Source organism: Juglans regia, chromosome 4 (genome assembly GCF_001411555.2).
Source record: "Juglans regia cultivar Chandler chromosome 4, Walnut 2.0, whole genome shotgun sequence".
Taxonomy (NCBI): domain Eukaryota; kingdom Viridiplantae; phylum Streptophyta; class Magnoliopsida; order Fagales; family Juglandaceae; genus Juglans; species Juglans regia.
The window spans coordinates 32,008,873-32,030,419 of NC_049904.1; the positions used below are offsets into that span (position 1 = coordinate 32,008,873).

The window sequence follows — 21,547 nt, forward strand, 5'->3', positions numbered from 1 at the left end:
TAAATTTTTTATACCATATCTTATTTATATATGACATTCACATCATTTAAATAAGAATATTCAAATTTTAAAATTTATTTTTTAAATTCAATTACGAGATATAGATTGTGTGTAATGTATATGCCTTTGAAATTTAGAATAACATTACTCTAATGGGTAGTGCTACTATACCGTCCAAATTTGACCACTAAGTGTGTCTCAAGTGTAAATTTTGATTAAATTTTTCAATTTTTAAGAGAGAAAATAGAGTGGTTACGTGTACTTACTCAGTTTTATGTATGATAAATTTTTGAGGGTGCAGTGTATAAAATCGAGATTTATTTTATAGAGATGAGTTTGAAAGGTCCTGTCTTGAAGAGGTTCTCATAAAAAAAAAAAGAGCTCTTCTGGGCATCAGCCCATAGCCGCAGCACACTAGTGTTGTGGTTTTTTTTTTTTTTTTCACCCAATACACTTAGTGTGTAGAGTGTATTATGCACAGTAGAGTGTGATTTATATTTTCTTAAAAAAAATATATATATAATTTTTATGTCTTTCTCTCGACATTAAATAAATATATTTGAGGACATAGGTGGCAACTTGCGTGGACACAACTTGCATGATATCAATGCTTTCTTATCTAATGGCCAAATGCTCCCGTGTGTACAAGCACAAAGGACACGCCCCCGCATCAACTTTACTGCAAATTCAACATGGTTTTCCACGTTAATTAATAGCAATAAATGTTATAAGCTCTCTTAAATTCTATCTTTTTTTTTGTTTGAAAATTTAAAATTAGAGCTAAGTTTGAAGATTTTTCTTTATTTTTAATAATAATTATTGTTAGAGCAAATATATATTAAATATATATTAAATATGGAATAAATACCTATGGATTTCAACCGACCTGTTGCCAGATCTACACATGGTTTATCAATTTTATCGGTAATTATTAGATAATCACGAGTTATAAATATATAATATTTCCAGAAATTAATATTAACTTTTAGGTAAAAAAAAAAAAAAAACAATTTCTCCTCTATTAATAGAAAAGAAAATCAAATCATTTCTACAGTTTTCTCCCTCTCTGTTTCTCTCTCTCTCTCTCTCTCATAAAATATATACGCTCTATACTTTTTCTGTGCCTCAGTGAGTGAGTGGTGGTGTGGGGGGGGTTTGGGCATGGCGATTTCAGCGGCAGCTGTCATCGTCCCACTGGGCATCCTCTTCTTCGTGTCGGGCCTAGTCGTCAATCTCATTCAGGTATTCCTTTCTGAATTGGCTTCGATTTGATTTTCGTCAAGTTCTTCGACCTTGGTAGTCTCTAATCTGGAAATTCGTTCGATTCCTCGGTTTTGCTTCGTTTTTTAGGGTTTGAGCTTTTCGTTTCTTGCTTTTATTTATTTATTATTATTTTCTTTCGTTGGTTGCTCGTTCTTGGTAGGGTTCGTCAGTGTCCTTGTAGGTCTTTTATTTTCAATTTCATTTCATTTGAGCCTCTCTCTCCCTCTCTCGCTCCCTATCATATGCAATGACTAAAGACTTGCTTCAGTTCTCTTGTTCTTTGTTTTTTTTTCTTAGAAGCTGGGGGGAAGACGCAAGAGATGAAATCTTGAATATTTGACTTTCCTTTACATCCAACCTTGCAAATAAAGCCCACTACTCACTTGAGCTTATTAAAACAATTCCTCTTTTTCTTTTTCTTTTTTCCCCAGGAATATAGAACTAGCCTTTAAAACTCGTCTCACACTTTGTTTTCTTTTTCGCTGTTTTATTTTTATTTTGCTTCAATTGACAGAATGGTCGTGCTAATCTTTTTATCTCTCGATGAGTGCACCCAGTTTCTTTTTATTTTCTCCGCTTACTTTCTTCGGTTATTTTCTTTGTGATGGAGGGAGGGGGTTCGTTGGGAACGACTTGAATCAGTTAATGTAACGAATGTTTCAATCTTCTTTTCAGGCAATTTGCTTTGTCCTTATTCGGCCACTGTCCAAGAGTACGTACAGAAGGATTAACAGAGTGGTCGCAGAATTGTTATGGCTGGAGCTTGTATGGCTCGTCGATTGGTGGGCAGGAGTTAAGGTGTCCATCACCTTCCTTATAATTTAATTTTATTGATCTTACATCTATTTTAGACTTTCAGTTAATTTATAATAAATTCATAGAGTAATATCATTTACTCATTCATGGCATGGTTCTAGATGATACAATGTGATTATTGAAGATCTTTTGTACTATACATTTTAATAGCTGCTCGTAACACACGTGCAAATAGTAAATTTTATAATGAAACTGTGTTCATGATAGTACAATGAGCAGATTGAGTTCTAATTCTTAATCATGCAGCTGCTTTCACGATAATACAATGGAATATTTAATGGAAAAGTGTAATCCCTTTTCTTTATATTTCTACCCAACATACTTTTCTAAAGAGATTTTGCTAATATGATAACCTGCTATGATGGAACCTAATTGGTAACATGAAAGGTATTCCTCGTGAATTCGGATTTATGGTTTACTTTGTTGGAGCATCTGGAAAATTAAATCTTGATCACTGAACCCTTCTGGCTGCAGATCCAAGTTTATGCAGACCATGAAACCTTTCAATTAATGGGTAAGGATAAAACTCTTGTTGAGTGAGACCCTTGGTGCTTGGTATTTCTGTACCAAAAAATTCCTAGTAGCTTACCGATATGAACATGTTGTGATCCTTTTGCAGGTAAAGAACATGCACTTGTTCTATCCAATCACAGGAGCGACATTGATTGGCTCATTGGATGGGTTTTAGCTCAGGTGCATAATTTATATGCAGTGACTCTAATCATATGCATGCTTGTGTGTACTACCAGTGCATTTTTGTATATTGTGGGCTTTACTTCATGAGTGCTCATTGATAGCCAACGTACACTTGTCACTTTTATTTACTTATACATACTCGACAAGAAACATCTAGCATAGAACCATATTTATATGCATGTATGCCTATCTATATAGAGAATTTGTAATGGTTATGTTATTACTTATTCGTTCACTTCACATTCTTTCTTCATTTTTTTGTATTCTTTTATTACTTATCAAGCCACACAAACCTACATATCATTCTAGTGTGCATCTTAGTACGATCTATCATACTGTTTTATGTGAAAACTAGTAATATCGATGTCAATGGTTTCAATGGTTATGTTTTATGCGGCTAATTGATTGTTGAAATTAATTTATGACAGCGGTCAGGTTGCCTTGGCAGCACGTTAGCTGTAATGAAGAAATCATCAAAAACCCTTCCGGTAGGTTTCTGCCTTGAAAATTCAGCGTGTGAGCTTGAGATGAAATTTGCTGAGTCCTTAGTTCAGCTTAAATTTATTTATTTGTTTTTATTGGCACCGGGTGTTTGGAACAAATTCGACTATTGAAGAAATTGTTTGCACCTAAGGGTTTGAGCCTTAGACCTGGAGGGAGCATACCACGAAGATCAAGGCTTTTACTACTTGAGCCAACTCCTAGAGGGTTAAAGTTCAGCTTAAATTTATGATCGATCTTTGTATTGAAATTACATTCTAACTTATTAGATGAACATGAAAATAAAAATATTGGAAATACGTTAACAAGTTAAAATTGGACTACCATTGTTAATTGTTACTCTTGTACTTATCCATTTTACCTATAAAAAAAATTGTTACTCTTGTACCATCAACAGGCATGATAACTTAGGGAATTCAGATGCTATACAGCATACATGATTCTATGTCCTAATGGGAGGGAAGTGGAAAGCAAAGTTGATATCCTGGCATTAATCTAGGAAAGGGAATGCAATACGAGTACAAGTTCTTTGGAGTTTTGGCTTGAGTCTCTTCTCTGTTTTCTTGTTCCTCTTTACGTGTCATCCAGCAAAGGCATTCTTATTGGCCTTGTTTTGAGCGAGGAGTGTCTTACACGTTTACTTATATGTCGAGGATAAAGTCTGTATACAATTTATGCAGGTCATAGGTTGGTCAATGTGGTTTTCTGAGTATCTTTTTCTGGAAAGAAACTGGGCCAAGGATGAAAGCACGTTAAAGGTACGTGTGTAATTGAGTGTGTGTAATTGAGTTTCTACTTACACAGGCACACAAAAACTCAATATACAAAAGTTCCCCCACACATTTTTAAATACATACATCGTTCTTTCTTTGTGTTTGTGTGTCTGATTGCAATACCGCTTTGATCTCATTTGCATCTTGTGGGTTGTCTGCAGTTAGGTCTTCAACGGTTAAAGGACTATCCTCAGCCCTTCTGGTTGGCTCTGTTTGTAGAGGGAACTCGCTTCACGCAGGCAAAGCTTTTAGCAGCTCAGGAATATGCAGCCTCATCAGGGTTGCCCATTCCTCGTAATGTTTTGATTCCTCGTACTAAGGTCTCTTTGCACTTTCTTTTTTTTTTACTTTCTGAAAATTAATTTTTTCTTCTCTTCCTTTGACTTATGGTATATCATCATCCACCATCCACTGTACAGCGACACCGTCTAACTTTGCCCCACTTTTAATTCCCCCATAAAAAAGGAAACGAATGGCAAAAAAAAAAAGGAAAACAACTGAACTGATTACTGACTGGTTTGAAAACCAGATGGTTTCTTAAGAAAAGAAGTGGAACCAGATGATAACTGCTATAACAAAGCTACTGGATATTTATTTTGTCCCTTTATAATTCCACTTCTACTATGAAGTTTGTACTTGTAGCATCATAATTCTGTTTTATTTTTTTATGGATGGGATCAATGTTAGTCTTCAAACTTAATGGATTTGTTCTTGTAAATTGTTCATTTGCATGGCCACATCCCTCATATGGGCTCTTTAATATCCATTGTCTTGCTTTCAGGGATTTGTTTCAGCTGTAAGCCATATGCGATCATTTGTTCCGGCCATTTATGATATAACAGTGGCTATTCCTAAAAGTTCCCCTCCACCTACAATGCTAAGACTCTTTAAAGGGCAGCCTTCTGTGGTAAGCAAACTAAAGTAGTAAGTTTTCTTTTTTTCATTTTGTTCTGTTTTTGTAAAACCACATAACATAATTTTTTTGATGGGTAATAAATTAAAACCACATAACATAATTTGTATTCTTCTTTTGTTTTCTGCTTGTAAACAAGTGAGTTTGAATGTTTCCTTTTGCATTCATGCTAGGTATATTTGTTTTATTTTATCTACAGCATTCTACTGTCATATTTGGACCCGGAACTTGATGTATAACTTTGCATTTCAATTATGTTCATTTTTGTGAGGCTGCAGATTTTCTACTGACATTTGATTACCCTCCATTGAAGCAGCCTTTTTGTACTATCTTTTTTTTTTTTTGATAAGTTAGAAATAATATTATTGATATGTATGAAATAGGCATAGGCCATGTACACAGGAAGTATATAGAAGAACACCTAAAAACATTCTAAGTATGAGAAATTAAAGACAAGAAATCATGGACATTGTCCCCGTTTAATACAATAACGGAAAACCAAAGTAGTAAGGTGTCGAGAAAGAACTTCTTCAGCTCAATTAATGAGCGTTCCTTATCTTCAAAGCAGCGTACATTCCTTTCCGACCAAATACACCACATGATGCACAACGGGATCATCTTTCACACTGCTGCCACTTGCTGACAGCCTTGCATCTTCCTCCAACAACCTAACAAATCCACCACCCTCAGAGGTATAACCCAAGCAACATCAACCCTTTGAAAGATCTCATCCCACAATACCCTTGTTGCTTCACAATGTAGTAAGAGATGGTCCACAGATTCTCCATTCTTCTTACACATGCAACACCAATCCATCAGTACACATCCTCTCCCCCGCAGATTGTCCGTAGTCAAGATCTTTCCAAGAGCAACGTTCCATACAAAAAAGGCTACTTTAGAAGGCACACGAGACCTCCAAATATTCTTCCAGGGAAATGGATTATGGTCCTATGTAACAAAAATGTTATAATACGCCTTAACAATACATTTTTTGTGCTAACTAGACCTCCACTTCAAACTATCACACTGTGCCAAAGGAGTCCCCATGGAATATAATAGACTGAAACAATCTGAGACAATAGATAATTCTCAATCATGAAAATCCCTATTAAAAAGAATATTCCACTGATGAGAACCATGAACAAATGGCCGCATATCCGCCACTAAGGCCTCCCTATTAGCTTCAATACGATAGATAGCCGGAAAAGCCCTTTCCAATGCATGATCACCACACCACACGTCTTGCCAGAAATTTATACGACTACCCTCACCGGCTACAAAACGAATGTGTTTTTTGAAACAAGGCCAGCCCGCCCATATAAACTTCCATAAACCCACTCAATATCCCCCGCTCATTTTATTGGAACACCAACCACCCCAAGTAACACCATATCTAGCATCTATAATCTCCTTCCACAATGATCCTCCCTCCGAGTAATATCTCCATTGCCATTTCCCCAATGGAGCTTTATTAAAAGTTTTCAAATTACACACTCCTAACCCCCCATAAACAACTGGGGCACATATTGTCTTCCAACTAACCAAAAGAAACTTCTTCTCCTCTCCCAAACCCCCCATAAGAATGTCCTAAAGAGTTTCTCGATCCTATTCACCACCCCTACAGGTATAGGAAACAAAGATAAGAAATATGTGGGGAGATTAGTAAAGGTGCTCTTGATAAGAGTGAGATGACCCCCTTTCAATAAATTCACCCGTTTCCAAGAGCACATTTTGCCCGATTGGTGAATTTTAGGGCGTTATTTATGCCTCAAGAGCACTTTGTTTATGGCAAAGAATGTAATAAGGGTTTTGAAGTGGAGAGGTTTTTGATTTTTTCAAATTCTCTCACGTTTTCTTGTTAAAATGAATGAGCATATCGGTTCAGGTGCAAGTCTGGAGCTGTCAGTTATTGTTATGATTGTTTATGGCAAAGATTGGGGAAAGAAGAATGCTAAGGCTATGTTTGGTTGTTAAAGTGATTTCAACCCATCTCAAATCTATCATTGATGGGATCCACTACTTTTTGAACTTCCCATTAAAAAAGTTAAACCCATCTCAACTTACTTACATTCAAGCACATATCTCAAACCTATTTGCATTCAAACACATCTCAATAGGATCTACAAATATTACTATTTACAAATCAACTCAGATCATCTGAGATCACCTCAACATCCAAATGCAACCTAAGGGACAAGGATAGAGAAGATTGGAGGTTGATAAAGGACAGGAGAGAGGAGATAAGATCTAAAAGGGTTAGAGAGAAGAACCAGCAGAAGGTGGAGAGAGAGAGAGAGAGCTTCCACATTTTCCTCAAATATTCATACTTTTCTGTTGTTAAATTTTGCGGTTAAGATTCTAGAAGCTTTTGCTATGCTTCACTATATTTGGTTGGTTCATGTAATGAAAAACATGTACGGCTGACTACTGCAGATGCACGTGCATATTAAACGGCATTTGATGAAAGACATGCCTGAAACAGATGATGATGTTTCACAATGGTGCAAAGATTTGTTTGTCGCCAAGGTGCATACTATGCTTTCTTTCAGTGTTTTGTTAATGTGGTATCACAATTATGCAAATCTGAAATGTTTATTATGGAGAGACTATTCTCGACGCCGCCTAAATATACAGCTAATTTACCTCGTTTTGTGTGCAGTACTTTTTATCAGTTTTCTTGTGCTTATCTAGGTGTTTGCTTTTGGCCTACCAGGATGCATTATTGGATAAACATATTGCTGAGGACACCTTCAGTGATCAAGAATTGCAGGATACTGGTCGGCCGATAAAGTCTCTTTTGGTGAGATATTTGTTCTAACAAAACAGCTGACGCATGACTCCGTCTTAACCTTGGTGGTGGTTGTTTTGCTGTTCTGCTGTTGCAAGGTTTTTTTTTCGGAATAACAGTAATTAACTTATTCATGCTTGAACAGGTTGTTACCTCTTGGGCGTGTCTGCTTATATTTGGGGCTCTGAAGTTCCTCCAATGGTCTTCACTTCTATACTCGTGGAAGGGCATTGCACTTTTGGCATTCGGTTTGGCCTTTGTTACTTTCCTTATGCACATCTTGATCCGGTTCTCGCAATCAGAGCGCTCTACCCCTTCCAAGATCGCTCCAGTGAAGTCCAAGAATATGAAAGAACATCTGGCAGACAAACAGCACTAACTCACTGGATGAGCTTATCATACTCGTAGGTGTGTCTTACCTTTTGGTATGTTTCCATTTTAATCCTCTAAGAAGTGTGTCTTTGTTTTTGTTTTGTTGTGTTTTTTTTTTTTAATTTTTTGTATAACATGGCATGCATGAATATACCAATTCATAATTTCATCATTCGGCTGGTCAATTATGGTAATTCTGTGGACTCTCTAAGATGATTGTGGCACTCAGTTTTTGACCTGCGACAATGTTTTTTCCTTTCTTTCTTTTTCCTGCTTGATAAGCCCCATTTAGAACGAAAGGTTCAATAACAAACCAGTATTGCGATATAATATGTATGATAATTGATATTTACAGTCATAGAATGTCCAAGCGCTGCACTCTTTTTTAAAAAAGTGAGTAAATATGTAATCCATATGAAAAAACTAATTTTTTATGGTGTATTTCATTCTTTTTCAAAAGGAGTGCGCGCCGCTTACAGAACACATGATTGTATTTAACATTACTCAATATGATTGTGGAACGCTCTACGTGGATGAAATTCGGATGTTACATGATAATGGACGATACTTTTGTGATTGGCTGATTTAATGGACACTTCGTCACGTCAAATGTAATTTAAATAATTCACTGGAGAATTTGAGAGTTTTATAATATCTAAAAGATTAACTGAACAGGGTGGAAATTGAAAGAAATTGATGATTTGGGGCATCATGGAGGTGGCTCCAAAAAGAAATTTAATCACATAGCATGCTCTACTCATGTATAGGCGTTCATGTGATATCAGTCGACAGTCGTTTAATGAAAAAGTCCTCTGAAGAACTGGAAAATGATGAAAAGAAAGAAGGAAAAATAAATGTGCTGCAAACGTGATTAAGAAGTAAAATTCTGCTATATAATATCCACAATAATAACAGAAGGCTGTCATTTGAAAAAAAAAAAAAAAAAGCATGTGGACATGTTACAGAGTCCCCCACCATTCACGAGCAACACTGATATACTCATCAAGGTATACATGTTGATAATGGATGAAATTGCCATTGCTACATGCTCATGCGCACGAGAATGTACAGTGAATTTAGGAGGACGAGGGTTCAGCTCCATCGTGTAGGGCACAGCAAACAGTTGCTTTGTGATGTCCCTGATACACCTTGATATCTTCGCCACTTGACATGGACCAAAGTCTTGCTGTCGTATCCGAGGAAGCTACATGGATGAAGGATGGAGGTGCCAAAATTAATTTTGATTATAATAAGGATATGGAGTAGGAGGAGCTGCTTGTTGCTTGATTCTAGAAAATGTATTTAATAGAGTTGTGTCCTAAATTAAATGGTTCGAATGAGAATTTTTTCTTAATCATGCCTGTAAAAATATATTTTAATAGCCATAGCCTAATACTAAAACCAATCAGCCTTGGAAAACAAAGGGAGTCTACAAGGCAAGAACTCAAAACTAAGAGTTGCTAATACAAGTACCTGTTATAAGATAGGCACCATCTACGGAGAACACACAGTCCCAGACCCATCTTTGATGTCCTGGTAAGCACATGGGTAGCAAAATCTTATCACCATGTTGGCTCAAAAGCATCTATTGGGTCAATTTTTGACATGTAAACAAACATAGTAAGTACAACAGAAAGTTGAGATTTCATGAATACCTGTTAGAGTTTTCTCTAACGTGAAGCCATCAACATTCCATATCCTGACAGTATGGTCAGAAGATGCAGTTGCCAGATATCTAGAAAATGCAATGCCAGCAGAAATTAGCAAACATCTCATACAAGCAAGAACACTAGGTATAAACAAAGGCAATTTGAAAAAGTGGACTCATTTGATGCTAAAAGAATAGAGAAAATGAAGATATGGATACAAGGAGTTGCCTCTGTGGTTCACAGAACTCGGGTGAAAGTAGGCACTTAAGTATATATCCCTTGTGTGCTTGCAGCTTATGAAGTGGCTCAAAGTTTGTCATAGTCTGCAATAATATGCATTCCACATGGCATAAGTCAAACATGATATCAGAGTAACAGACAATCAACTCCATCAACTCAACCGTGCTTTCTCATAAACTTTTCAAGTGCTTCAATGTGCTACCTGGGTCCCTCGCAATAAGCGCCAAACATAACATGTCCCATGATTATTTGCAGCGACGACCAAGCTCCCATCCCACATGACGGTGAGAGACCGTACAGCAGTATCGACCTCTGGCACCTATACAAACACCACAGTATGGAGATAATTTTAAGCACGCCTCTTCTAAGTCAGAGAGAGAGGATAGCAAGGGCATGCTAACAGCCTAAGCTTCAAAGAGAGACATTTTTTTTAGGAGATTTTTTTTTTTTTAATGGATTTTTGGTTTCCCTCTTTTACTTGTGCAAATAAAATCCCTTTTGATTCAAGGACCATCTTACACATTCAATTGCATGGTACAAGAATATATGTGAAGACCTAAGAATGATTTCAGATGCTTCATCACAAAATCATGCTACAAATAAAATCATTAAGGTTTTATGACATGACGAGCTGAATCAGTTGTCCTCAATTCCAAGGCCTTAGAGCTTTCCCACAACACAAAATTAGGTGTCCTGTGCTATCGGGCAATTTTCAGTTAGAGGTCACACAAGTCATATCTTTTCTGTTACTCTCATCAATAATAAAATATTCAATAATAAAATATCTAACTTATTAAGAAATGAGTTTCCTATGGTAAAGAATAACAGTCTGATATCTGTCACAAACAGAAAAAGTTCCAACAGAAAAAATATGACATACTGAATTTGCAATCCTTATTCCAGAAAAAAAGTGAGATGCACTGAAAAGAAAACAAGAACGCATACCAATTCGCAGCTGCATGAATTAGCTGTTAAATCCCACACACGAATATTCCCGTTTTGGTCTCCTGATATAAGTTCGGTCTGCAAGGTGAAATAAGTACAATTATATTAACAAGTTAGACAAACAACCAACAGCACTACCATGAAGCATAGTAAACATAGTTAACTTAGCAAACACCAAATACTCAACCATCTAATTATTTTGCAATCATAGTGTAATAATTTAATGATCCAAGAATTATGTATTATTGCAGTAGTCAAAACAAAAGCCATAAACCCTTCCTATGCTCATACTTTCAAACTTTTTTTCGTATATTTATTTTTATTCAGCGTGCACATACTGGACAATCACTGGTGAAAGAAACAACTTTTTTTCATAAATCTATATTCAATGTGGACATACCGACAAAAGCACTGGTGAAAGAAATCTGATCTCTTCCTTTTTGGATAAGTGACAAGTAGGGAAGGACAATTGACTTGTCTACCAAGGTTATTATTGGAAGATGATTTTCTACCATCCCAAACAACCCCATAAAAGAGCAAAATGCCAAGGGAACTTGCAAAATAAGGTACTTTAAGATCCCATATCCTTGCCACAAGATAACAAGGAAAGAGAAAAGCTAAGAGATTTAAACGAGTGTATATGCACAACTTATTATGAAAATTCATGCTTTTGTTACGTTTCCCTCTCTTCTCAGCAGTATGTAGTATTGAGAAGTTCCACATGACTTAAGAACAAACTCATCCTGGGCTTTATAAGGAGTTACCCCACTCCTCTTATTAGGCATTTTATGGGGAGAAATGAGTGTTTTTATATGGTATCAGAGCAGGTTAACCTATGACTGATGATGGACTCCTGCGACCTACCCACAATGATAGTACCGAAAATACTGGCCCACACGTGAGGGGGCGTATTAAGAAGTCCCACATGACTTAGAAACAAACTCATCCTGGACTTTATAAGGAGTTACCCCAATCCTCTTATTAGGCCCTTTATGGGGAGAAATGAGTGTTTCTATATGTAGAATTAACAGCATTCCTATCTGAAGCAAATTTCAATGGCTGTAACTGAAACTACTATATTTAACCAGTCAACCTGGTTTGGGTGGAGCACAACAGTGTTGACAGCTGCTCGGCTTTCATATTCCCTTTGACAACCTGGAGCCCTGCACTTGATCTAAAGAGTAAGTCTAAGTAATATAAAAAAGGGCACACAGAAAAAAATAATAATAATAAACATAGATCAGCAACACGTTTGTTGGGGAAGGTTTACTTTACCTCAAATCCCAAATCTTTACTGTGCCGTCCTCAGAACCTGAATACATCCAATTTCCATCGCATTGAAACCCCACTGCCATCACATTATTAGTATGTGAATCATAGCTCATCACCTGTCATGAGTCAGAGAAAATAACCCACATCAGCCTATAGAAGAACATATGAAAGTCTAGAAAACATAGTAATAATAAAAAGAGAGAGATGAAATTGGTTCTTTTTTTCCCCTTGTGATAAATAAAAACTAGACTAGCCATGGGATACACATACTGGTTGAGGGCTGCTAGAGTTGACATCAAACAATCGAATGTGAGGATTACCAGCTGCAGCCAGGTACCGTTTGTCTGGGGTTATCTCAAGCCGATTGACATGCTGTGTTCACACACGGTGAATCAGATCCATCACAAAAATTTAGAATCATCAGAAAATCTAATAAAAGACTGAAGGCCGACAAATAGTTTGGATGGAAACAAAGAAGATATTCATGTTTATACTTTTTATTCTTTGGAATTATGACCTAAAACGTGAACAGAAATAATGATTCATTCTGAGTATAACGTTTTATATATATTTCATAAAGCCGATCACTTCACTGTGTATGCCATAGATTTGCATAAGAAAAATAATCTCGAAGCTCAAGTAAGTTTATTTAAACAAAATATACGACCAAATCATTCGCAAAGAGCATTAAAGGAACAAAGAAACCGATGATTTAGGAACAAACCGAATCCGGGTATTGGATGGTACGGTAGCAACGGCCGCTTTTGGCCTCCCAAAACCGAATTGTGTGATCATAGCTCGCCGTTGCAAGTATCACAGACGGTTGGGTCATATCAATCTAATCAATATTAACACACTAATTAACTAAACATTAAATTAACCCGAAAAGATCAACAGATAATACGAAGGCATGAAAAAGTAAAAAACAAACTAAAAACCCGGTTTAATACTAGAGAAAGAAAAAAAGGAAGATGCTTTATGGGAAAGAAGGTAAAATTAACCACTTGATGCAGCCAAACTTGTGGAATTAGGGTTTTGAGGGGTTTTGGCAAGCTGCAGAGAGAAAGAGAGGCATTCTGGTTAGTGTTTAGATCTCTGGGAAGGACAGAGGGTCCTCCCGTCTTTGTTGCCAATTCTCTTATAAGTTGGGATTTTGGGCTGTTTCAATAGGAGAAACTGGACAACCTTAATGGGCTGTCTCAGCCCAATAGTGTCTGCGTTTTTTTTTCTCGTTTTTTTCCCCATAGTAATCTTCCGTTTCTTAACAAATGATAAAAGTAAAAAAAAAAAAAAACTTCTAGCCCCAAAAACCATATATATAACTAGATCGATTCCACATATCTTATGTAGAAATAATAGGAATTAGTTAAAAAAAAAGGAATTAATTCTAAACTGTTTTCCTATGTTTAGTGCACAAATATTGGACAAACTTCTAATGATAAAAGAAAAATATTTTAGCTACAAAGGAATAATATAAAAGTAAATTTACAAACTGATGTGATTTGATATGGTACATCAAATTATAAATTTACTTTAATTACAAAATAGATCTAACGGATTTCATAAAACTACATTATTTTATGGGTTTATTTTATGTAATCTCTTTATATTTATAGCAGTTCTCAAGATAAAAACTATGAAAGGTAAAAGAATAGTTCCAAGTAGGGGGAAAAAACCCTTTATATAAATCTTTTGGGCTATTGATACTGTTTTTCCTTTTTTCTTTGGGTCTTCTTTCCCGGATTGAAGGTAGTTTCTTTTTAAAAGTGAATTCTTAGGAGATTGGAAATGGTACAAAATTTCAATTATGTAAGCAAAAAGCTATTGAAAGTGGGAAAAAAAGTTTAAAAAAACTGTTGAAAGTGACAAGGTACTTACCTCCATAAAGGCGAATAAACTACAAACAAATGAATGAAAATGACCATAATTTTGGACTTTCTCAATTGTCCTTTGTTTGATAATTTGCGGGAATTACAAGGTTGGTGTTTGGGATATAATCCCGACTAATTTCAATATGCACAAATCTTTAACAAGGAATTTCTGTGGAGCATCTCTCAAGTAATATTAATTCAAATGAGAATTCTTCCAATTCGGTGGTCCCCAAGTATGAATAGGAAATCTCAAATCTAGAACGTCCGGTCCCAACTCTCTCAAATTAACAGAGTTAAAATGGAGTACTCGTTACTCATTAGGAGTTGGGACGTGGCCAGGTTGGGGTCCTCATGTGGACTGTGTGCAAGCAAGGGTGGTAAGCCAGCGGACTTGCATCGGATTGCGCGCGTATGGAATATATATAAAATAATATTATACATCACACTTTCATTCTATTTTGATCATACTAAAAAGTATGTGGCATATTTAATTATCACCATTAGATATTAGATGATAAAAAAGCATGTAATAAATAATCATTTAATAATGATAGATGAGCTGAGATGATTTGAGATGAGCTGAGATGAGTTGAGATGGATTGTGAATAGTAATGAGATGAGTTGTGAATAGTAGTGAGATTTATGAGTTAAAGTTGCTGAATAATAGTGAGATGAGTTGAGATGAGCTGAGATGAGTTGAGATGAGCTGAGATCACTTACGAATCCAAACGATATATGATATATAGAATGAAAGTGAAATGATAGTATGATATATAGAATTTTCCATATATATAACATCGGATTAACTTTAGCTTCTTAATTCCACATTCATGCGCATGATGACAGATCCATTTTCGGTTTGTTTGAATGTTTGGGGAGTTGATCAAGATTCAACCCCATATATATATATACCAAGAAAAATATAATTAAATGAGTTTTGCGAGATCATAATTCTTTTATGAATTGGAAATTAAGAAATAAGAAACTAAGAAAAAGAAACCATAACTTAATCGATCATAGTTTATTGGGATTAATTTTTAATTGTTCATATATATATATATAATGATCAGATTATTCCAAATGTATCAATCTCTTATATGTACTATTATCATTGTTGTTATTTGCAATATGATCAAGTGATGATTATATCAATATTGGGGAGTCGCAATTCAAATATTTGATTTAATATAGTCTCTAATTAATATCAATTGATCTGTTGAACTTAATGGGGTTCTTTGAAAAGTTTGTGGTGTAAAACCCTTGATATCGATCATTAGCAGATATAGCCTACTCATGAAGTGTCTTGATCAACATGCAGTCGAAATGTCAAATCCAAGTTGGAGCGTGGTATCCTTGGGCTGGTAATTAAGGTAGCAAGCCATGTTTTTTAGCCCTTAATTTGGTGTTCACCTGATCTTTTGTCGCCACTGAATCTGACTAGAACGCAAGCATATATGCATGCATCGTTTTCGAGCATTAATGCAGGGATTGGCCCTTCAATTAGTAGCTAAAGAATGCTGGTCCGACTTCAGCTAGCAAGCTACCTCTCTGATCATTGATTATTGCTCATGTGTATATATGTCATGCTGATCATGAGCATGCCCGATAGATCAGGCCCCAATTTGAGGAGATCATAATGAGACCATTACTAATGCATGTATGCATTCTACATGCATGGCAGTACTGCATGTAATATATTGCTTTCTTTTAGATATAATAATAATAATAATAATAATCCCTTTCACTTTAAACACGTATATCTTTTTTAAAAACACCAGATTTGCCCAAACTCAAAACAATCTTCATTCCCCAAAAAAATACATCTCCAAAAATTCTCATCCAAACATGAACTTATGTTACAAAACATATTGCGGTATTTTTTTTTTTTTAGAATTCTTAAAAATTGATCAAGAGAATTTTAATTACCAAACATGCCCAATGTCCTAGGTGCTCTTGTTCGATTAATCTTCCCGATTCACATGATCTTCTATGGTCACATTGCCTGAGATTATATATATATATGTATGTATGTATGTATTCCGTTATCACTTAATCTGTGTCACGAGATTAATTGCAGGTAGCAATCTTCCCCTAATATAGATATTGTAGTGCGTGCGCATTTTAACAAAATGCATATAATGCCATGGCTAGCTACTTCAAGTACTTCCTATATATTGAAGTTTTTGGCGACAAGATCTATCAAGAGAACCCTCAAGGGAACAAAAATTAAAATCACCAGCTGCAAGCAGCCAAGTGAAAGCCGACATAGATCAATCTAGGATATATTATAATACCCAAAGAACAACAAAAAAAACAATATAATTTTGAGGTGATTCTGTATATATGGGGATTTGTCAGCGCATGCAGGGCAGAGATGTTTAATATATATATATATATATACACACACACATCTTGCAAGTTACAATGCAAATTAACATGACATACAGTAGTACTCCTGCTGTCTTGGAAACTGGATAAAATTAAGCATGTACATATGGATCAGCTAGCATATAGGATATCTCTTATCAACACAACGTACGGCTCCCTTTTAGCAGATGTTAGAAATTGTTCCCTTTTCGGCTTTTCCCATATATATATATATACATTACAGCTTTAACATGTGAATATATATATATATATATAAATCGGCTGTAGTTTTTTCTTTATATAATCCAATATTAATATTGCATTAAATTAAAAACACGAGTCCGAGATGAGGAATTTTCCTTGAATTTTAAAGCAAAGTATGCGGTCGGGCTTTGAGCTTGGAGAGGGAAAGGGATCAGAGGATGAGACAGAAAGGGGGGTAATTTGGCTGTTCCAAGATACAACCCTTAGCTTTTGTCGTGCGTAATGGGAACTAAAAAGCACATAAAGGAGATCTTTTTATTTGAGCTTCGTAATTAGTGTAAACATTTGATAGTATTATTGAAATGCATATGATATAATTGATATCATGGCCCTTTTTATTGTGGGTGTGGGGATAATTGCTGCCTTTTGTTTTCCTTATGTGAGAAAAGTGAACTGACTCTGGTTGTAAATCATGCAAGATTTATTGAAAGGTGTAAAAATCCAATAGAATTGAATACCACTTAAAGAAAAAAAAAGTTCCTCGGGAATCAAAGACTATCAGTTATTCCCAGCTTGTACATGCATGAATTAATGATTAGTTGCATGCCAATTAGATTATAAAAAATATTGTTTTCGTTGTTTCATTCCTAATATTATTCTATATATTTTTAAACTTATTTGTAAATCATATCATCCACTACTTTATTTAAATAATAAAATTTAATTTATAATATTTAAATTTTAAAATTTATTTTTTAAATCAAATTATACAATATATATATAAACATTTTTTTATAATATATTATTCTAAACATTTGAGAATAAAATTACTCCTCCAAAAATACTGATCATGACACAATAATATATATTTATGTCATGTTTTGTACGTGCTAATATTTTGCAGCCAAACTGCCAAAAGCTTATATAACCACAGTTTGGATTGCTTCAAAGACATACCGGCCTGAGGGCAGGAATCGAAGGTGGAATCACCATGATGTTTATAGATACATACATACATATAAATATATATATAGTTTAGAACTGTTGAAAAAATGTAAAAGAATACGTTATTGATGACATACGAGCTAGGGTCGACACTGATGAAACCCTCTACATGAACGATGAAACTGGAACAATCTGCATACTAATTAAGCGTGGTTGGTATCTTATTGATCCAAAAGAAAGAAAAAAGAAGAAGAAAGAATTAAGATAAACTACCTGCATAATTCTAGATGGCAATAAAATTATTTTCCTAATATCCATTGCCATTTCTTTAAAGGAAAAGCGAAAGTGATTGGTCGTGAAGACACTTGATCTGTGATTTTAGAAAAATATATACGCATTCATATTTCAAGTGATCAAGTAGATATATGAATTGGTAAAGCCTAGATTTAAGGTAGACCATACCTTCATGGCCACAAATTTAGACAATATACCAACTATGCAACAAAAATGGACCCTTCGCTTTCCCTTTTATATGGATGCATGTCCCTTTCCCTACATTGTCAGAAGCCCGGCCGTCGCCGATGAAACCCTAAAACCTAGTGACAAAAAAAAGGGGCCCCATAAGAGCGAAGTGATGAGAACCCGTGCTGGTCAGCCAGCTTTGTAGCAAGACCTAGCCGGTACTCCTGATCTCTGCTATCATCTATATATGTGCTAATTTGGTAAAAAAAAAAAAAAAAAAAGAACCTTACTCACGACTCTGTCATTAGCTATTCTTTCATTATTACCCATTGGATTTCCTCGCACACAGCCAAGAAAACTTTCTATCAGCCACGTGAAATATGGAGCATTTCATATATATCCTCGATCGATCTCATTGATTTTTGTAAACAGGCTATTATTAATTATAAAGATGGTACGTACATCTTATATATAGTCATCCGGATCAAGGACAAACGTTACAGTAGAGATCAAAAAATGCACTGAACCAGCCGACTAGCTATAGATCAACATGAAATGCGAGGCAACAAGCAAAGCAAAAATCCGCGGTGGCTAGCTAGCTAGTGACATTCGGTCGTTTCGCTGTATATGCTGCATGCAAGCCTCTCATCGGGGGACGTGCTACGCGTATGAGTTTTAGCGGAAAGAATTACTTCGACTCATTCAGCTTTAATACAAACCAATCCATTTTTCTTGTTCATCTTTTTACGTTGAAAAATCGATCGTTAAAATATATAATCGGGGTAGTCGATTAAGATTTTCAGTTTAGTGCATGCCGAGGGTGTATAGCTAGGTTTGATCGAAAGAAAGAAAAAATAAAAACCAAAACAGCATCTGTTCTTTATGATACTAAACCCTATCCAGTACATCTATGACATCAGTAGAATTCCATTTCACTATTTGTAAAGTCAAATTATTCGGACAGATCAGAAAACAGTGATCTGGATTTTGAAAGTGCGTATATCTATATAGAATTGCTCGCAATTAGCTCGAAAGCTGGACAGTAACATTGGTAGCAGGGACAAGGCAGCGTTATAACTTTCTAGGAGGCAAGTATTTTAGATTGAAATTATAAATAGGGTAATAGTTTAGTTAAAAAAATTTAAAAACATGCACCACTAACTAATTAAATGATAATAACAAAAAAAAAAAGTGATTAAAGAGTAAGAAATAAAAACTAAATTAATTTGAAACCTAAAGAAAATAGCTAGCATATAACAGCAAAACTTCTAATGTTTTAATTAATAAGCTGTGTATACATAAAGTTTAAGTACTAAACATAAAAAATAAAATTATTTCACAAGAATATTATTGACTACAAATAAAAATAATTTATTTATCTTCTTCTGTATATGTTTTAAATTTATTTAAAAGTAAATATTATTTTTCTAATAAATCTCTGTAAGAATTGAAAGAAATTCTCTCTGTCAAAATATTATATGAAATAAAATTAAGTGAAAAATAATATACTTCAATTATTAAGTTTATTCAAAATATTAAACTAATTTGTAGAGCCAGCTTGGAGGACAGGGCCCCCTCGATCGCCCCTCCTTGGCTTCGTCACTGATTGGTGGGGACTGGGACATCTCTTGAGCTCGCAGTTTGCCTGGCAGACCAATGCGCGGGCGTACGTACACCAATGGAGATGTTGGGCTTCGTTGAAACTTCATCCCGATAGCTTAATTCTTGTTCCTGCATAGGTCATACTGTGCAGGTTTTTGAATAAGTAATAATAACTATATATGTGACAGAGAAAGAGTGGCGGAGATATATACTTGGAGACGATCGAGGGGCCGGGGTCATGATCCTCGTCCCCACCAACCTGTTTGAGAAAAATACATTTTTAATAACTTACTACGTGTGTTTACATAAACAAGATTTGCATACCTTAAATTTGTACACATCCCTAAGATTGTGTAATTGAAAAAAGAAAAAAAAAAAAGTTTAGAATCGTACTACATAAAAGTTTTACACTCTACACACTAGTTAAAAATATGTAATTTTACTTTTTGACGACACTAGAGACAACCCAACTAACTAGCTGGGACATTTGGACGCTTTTACTATAGTGCGCGCTGTTACTAATGATCTTTGTCTACTTCACTTTGCTTTGTTGTTCCTGATGAAACACACTTGGGGTGGACAAGGTGCATGCGTTGCACATGATGTGTATGCCATTGGGTGCTGGTACTGCATGCTTTACCTGCCGCGCGCGCTTTGAGCTCTAGGGTAAAGTAATGGCCGTGATCAATCGATCGCGGCAACTGTAGAATTAACAGAAGTCACTGTATATAGACCCAGATCTCTATATCAAGGAAGCATGGCATGGTTTGTCATTTCCATACTCGACCTTTATCATGAAGTAGTGTTTTTTGCTAACAAGTCAACAACGTGTCCAGCTATTATATCATCATCATGTACATGAGCATTGCTGGGGAAAACAAACATGAAACGTCGTACAAAACAAATAGGAACCTATATATTGTATACATTGAAATAAAGTAGGTGGGGAAGTGGTACTGTTCAGAAATATTATAGAATTGGACCAATATCTCATCTAAATTAATGAATCATGTTATATTAGCGGCCTAGCTCATTCTAAACTAGTATAATTATTCTCTGCTTATAAATTAGTTTCCACGTTTATAAGAAATACATATTATTATAATTTCATGATATAATTTCATATTTTATTTTTAAATTTAAAATTAATTAAATCGAGCAAAAATCTAATCACTTGTGCCAAATGCCTAAGGTACTAATTATCGTAGTTTAGTTATATATTCCTCCTTTAATATTTTATTTTCATCCTCGTTGATTTATTTAATTTTTCTGGGGATACAATAAATTTTATTTTTCTACTCTATCATGTGTCTTTTTTTAATTATTATAATAAAAAATTTCAGTCTTTTCTTTAATTACTCATGTTATAGTTCTTGCAGCAATCTTTTAAATTTTAATCGGGACTATCGTTTATATATATATATATATATATATAAGTGATTTAACCAAAACAAATTCATGTAGTTCTCTTTGTTTTGTATTATATATTCTCTCCTTTAAAATATATATAGGAAAATCAATTTAAATTAAGTTCTTTGCACACGAACAAAAAAACTACCAACTAATATAAATTACTGTCTCAAATACATGATATATAAACGTACCGTACGTCGAGTTTGGTTGAAATTAAATGATTTGGGAACTGACGAATAATGATGGTATACGTATATTATATCATATATGATCAAGACAGCTAATTAGAAACTAACTAGACTACCGCATTCAGCATGCCCTTTATTATTCCATCCTGCCGATTTTGTAATATTTATGAATAACTATTAAAGTTTTATTTTTTAATAATTGTGCTAATTATTCTAATAATTATTATAATACAATATTCCTCATTGGCGTATATATATAAGTATAGT

At 34.9% G+C, this 21,547-nt stretch overlaps 2 protein-coding genes across 3 annotated transcripts; one reads left to right on the plus strand and one right to left on the minus strand.

Moving 5' to 3' along the window:
• The first annotated feature begins 1,050 nt into the window (after positions 1–1,050).
• Positions 1,051–8,368, plus strand: LOC108984380 (1-acyl-sn-glycerol-3-phosphate acyltransferase 2). Its single transcript, XM_018956307.2, has 11 exons — positions 1,051–1,242; positions 1,939–2,061; positions 2,554–2,593; positions 2,699–2,772; positions 3,204–3,263; positions 3,957–4,034; positions 4,211–4,369; positions 4,831–4,956; positions 7,396–7,488; positions 7,676–7,762; positions 7,896–8,368. The coding sequence occupies exons 1-11, from the start codon at positions 1,162–1,164 to the stop codon at positions 8,127–8,129; spliced, it is 1,155 nt and encodes a 384-aa protein (XP_018811852.1). The 5' UTR covers positions 1,051–1,161; the 3' UTR covers positions 8,130–8,368.
• Positions 8,369–8,979: 611 nt separating this feature from the next.
• Positions 8,980–13,351, minus strand: LOC108984381 (target of rapamycin complex subunit LST8-1). Of its 2 annotated transcripts, none has more exons than XM_018956309.2 (11): positions 13,233–13,351; positions 12,953–13,066; positions 12,499–12,600; positions 12,232–12,344; positions 12,050–12,119; positions 10,957–11,034; positions 10,214–10,330; positions 10,000–10,094; positions 9,778–9,857; positions 9,596–9,655; positions 8,980–9,326 (listed from the first exon to the last, which is right to left on the minus strand). In XM_018956309.2, exons 2-11 carry the CDS (start codon positions 13,058–13,060, stop codon positions 9,199–9,201), a joined length of 951 nt encoding a protein of 316 aa, XP_018811854.1. In that variant the 5' UTR covers positions 13,061–13,066; positions 13,233–13,351; the 3' UTR covers positions 8,980–9,198. The 2 variants fall into 2 exon arrangements, with proteins under 2 accessions (XP_018811854.1, XP_018811853.1); XM_018956308.2 differs by having other exon boundaries at positions 13,230–13,351.
• Between the last annotated feature and the right edge of the window lie 8,196 nt (positions 13,352–21,547).